This window comes from Empidonax traillii, unplaced genomic scaffold (genome assembly GCF_003031625.1).
Source record: "Empidonax traillii isolate 1590-97213 ecotype Southwest subspecies unplaced genomic scaffold, ASM303162v1 scaffold50:size1795014, whole genome shotgun sequence".
NCBI classification, from domain to species: Eukaryota; Metazoa; Chordata; class Aves; order Passeriformes; family Tyrannidae; genus Empidonax; species Empidonax traillii.
Window position 1 is genome coordinate 1 of NW_020955243.1, and position 1,016 is coordinate 1,016.

The window sequence follows — 1,016 nt, forward strand, 5'->3', positions numbered from 1 at the left end:
CTGCCCTGACACACTGTTGGACACATCAGTGCACCGCCTTCCCATCCAGCCATGCTGCACTTTCTCTGGGACAGCATCTCCTTCCCTACACTCCTCATCTTCCTCATTGTCTTCCTGTTTGTCGCTGACTACATGAAGAACAGAAACCCAAAGAATTTCCCTCCCACCCCTTTACGCCTTCCCTTTATAGGGCATCTTTACTTGATGGACTTCAAAGATCCCATAGGTGCAGTGATGAAGGTACACGCGTGGTGGGCACTGTGGCAGAAGGGACAGAGGGAACTGCACCTACAGGGAAGGGATTAAACCAGACACCTTGGGCCAGCAAGGCAGGCAGGAGGTTTGCCCTCACTGGTTTGCCTGGGTACAAGCTGGGGCACAAATGGGAGTGATCCCTGGGGCAGGGCACATGATCCCACAGTTGCTGTCGCAGCTCTAGGAGCCCTGTAGGACTTAGTTTGGGGCTGGGGGGGTGTTTGGTAAGGGAGCACAACAAAAGCTGGAAAAACACAGAACTGAAAACTTAAACCTGGAGAGATTTACTTGACTTATGGCCAATTAACACCAACTCCTGATCAGTGATTCAGGAAAAGAGAAAACACTGTGCAGTCAGGCAGAGCTTTGAGCACAAATTCTGTTTCCTCTCCCACTCTCAGCTTCCCTTAATTTTACCTGTGCCCTATGACAGAATTGCCTGTGTCCCAACAGACACATTCACTTTAAGTGAAACCCCCTATACTTATTTCCCCTCCTAGTACACTAAAAAATACGGTGACATCTTTGGCATGTCCATGGGCAGCATGAAGCTTGTGGTAGTAAACAGGATGAAGCTGCTGAAGGATGTGCTTGTAAACCAAGGGGAGAACTTCCTTGAGCGCCCAGAAATGCCTATGGAGATGTTCAGCAAAATAGGTGAGTGATCCTTCAGGACATGCACCTCAGCTGGAAGGTCCAGGTGTTGGCCCTGCAGAGGTCTGAGACAGCTGGGGAGAAGGCAGAGCCCTGGAGCTTTTCCA

The 1,016-nt window shown here is 50.3% G+C and overlaps 1 protein-coding gene across 1 annotated transcript; it reads left to right on the top strand.

Annotated features, from left to right (window-relative positions):
* The first annotated feature begins 6 nt into the window (after positions 1 to 6).
* LOC114055209 (cytochrome P450 2J2-like) lies at positions 7 to 920 on the top strand. Its single transcript, XM_027879112.1, has 2 exons — positions 7 to 240; positions 756 to 920. Exons 1-2 carry the CDS (start codon positions 52 to 54, stop codon positions 918 to 920), a joined length of 354 nt encoding a protein of 117 aa, XP_027734913.1. The 5' UTR covers positions 7 to 51.
* Positions 921 to 1,016: the final 96 nt, after the last annotated feature.

Bases quoted from the DNA above. Each gene is read 5' to 3' on its own strand.
- LOC114055209 (XM_027879112.1), top strand. From the start codon at position 52: ATGCTGCACTTTCTCTGGGACAGCATCTCCTTCCCTACACTCCTCATC. The intron at 241-755 runs GTACACGCGTGG...TTCCCCTCCTAG, and splicing joins CCATAGGTGCAGTGATGAAG to TACACTAAAAAATACGGTGA.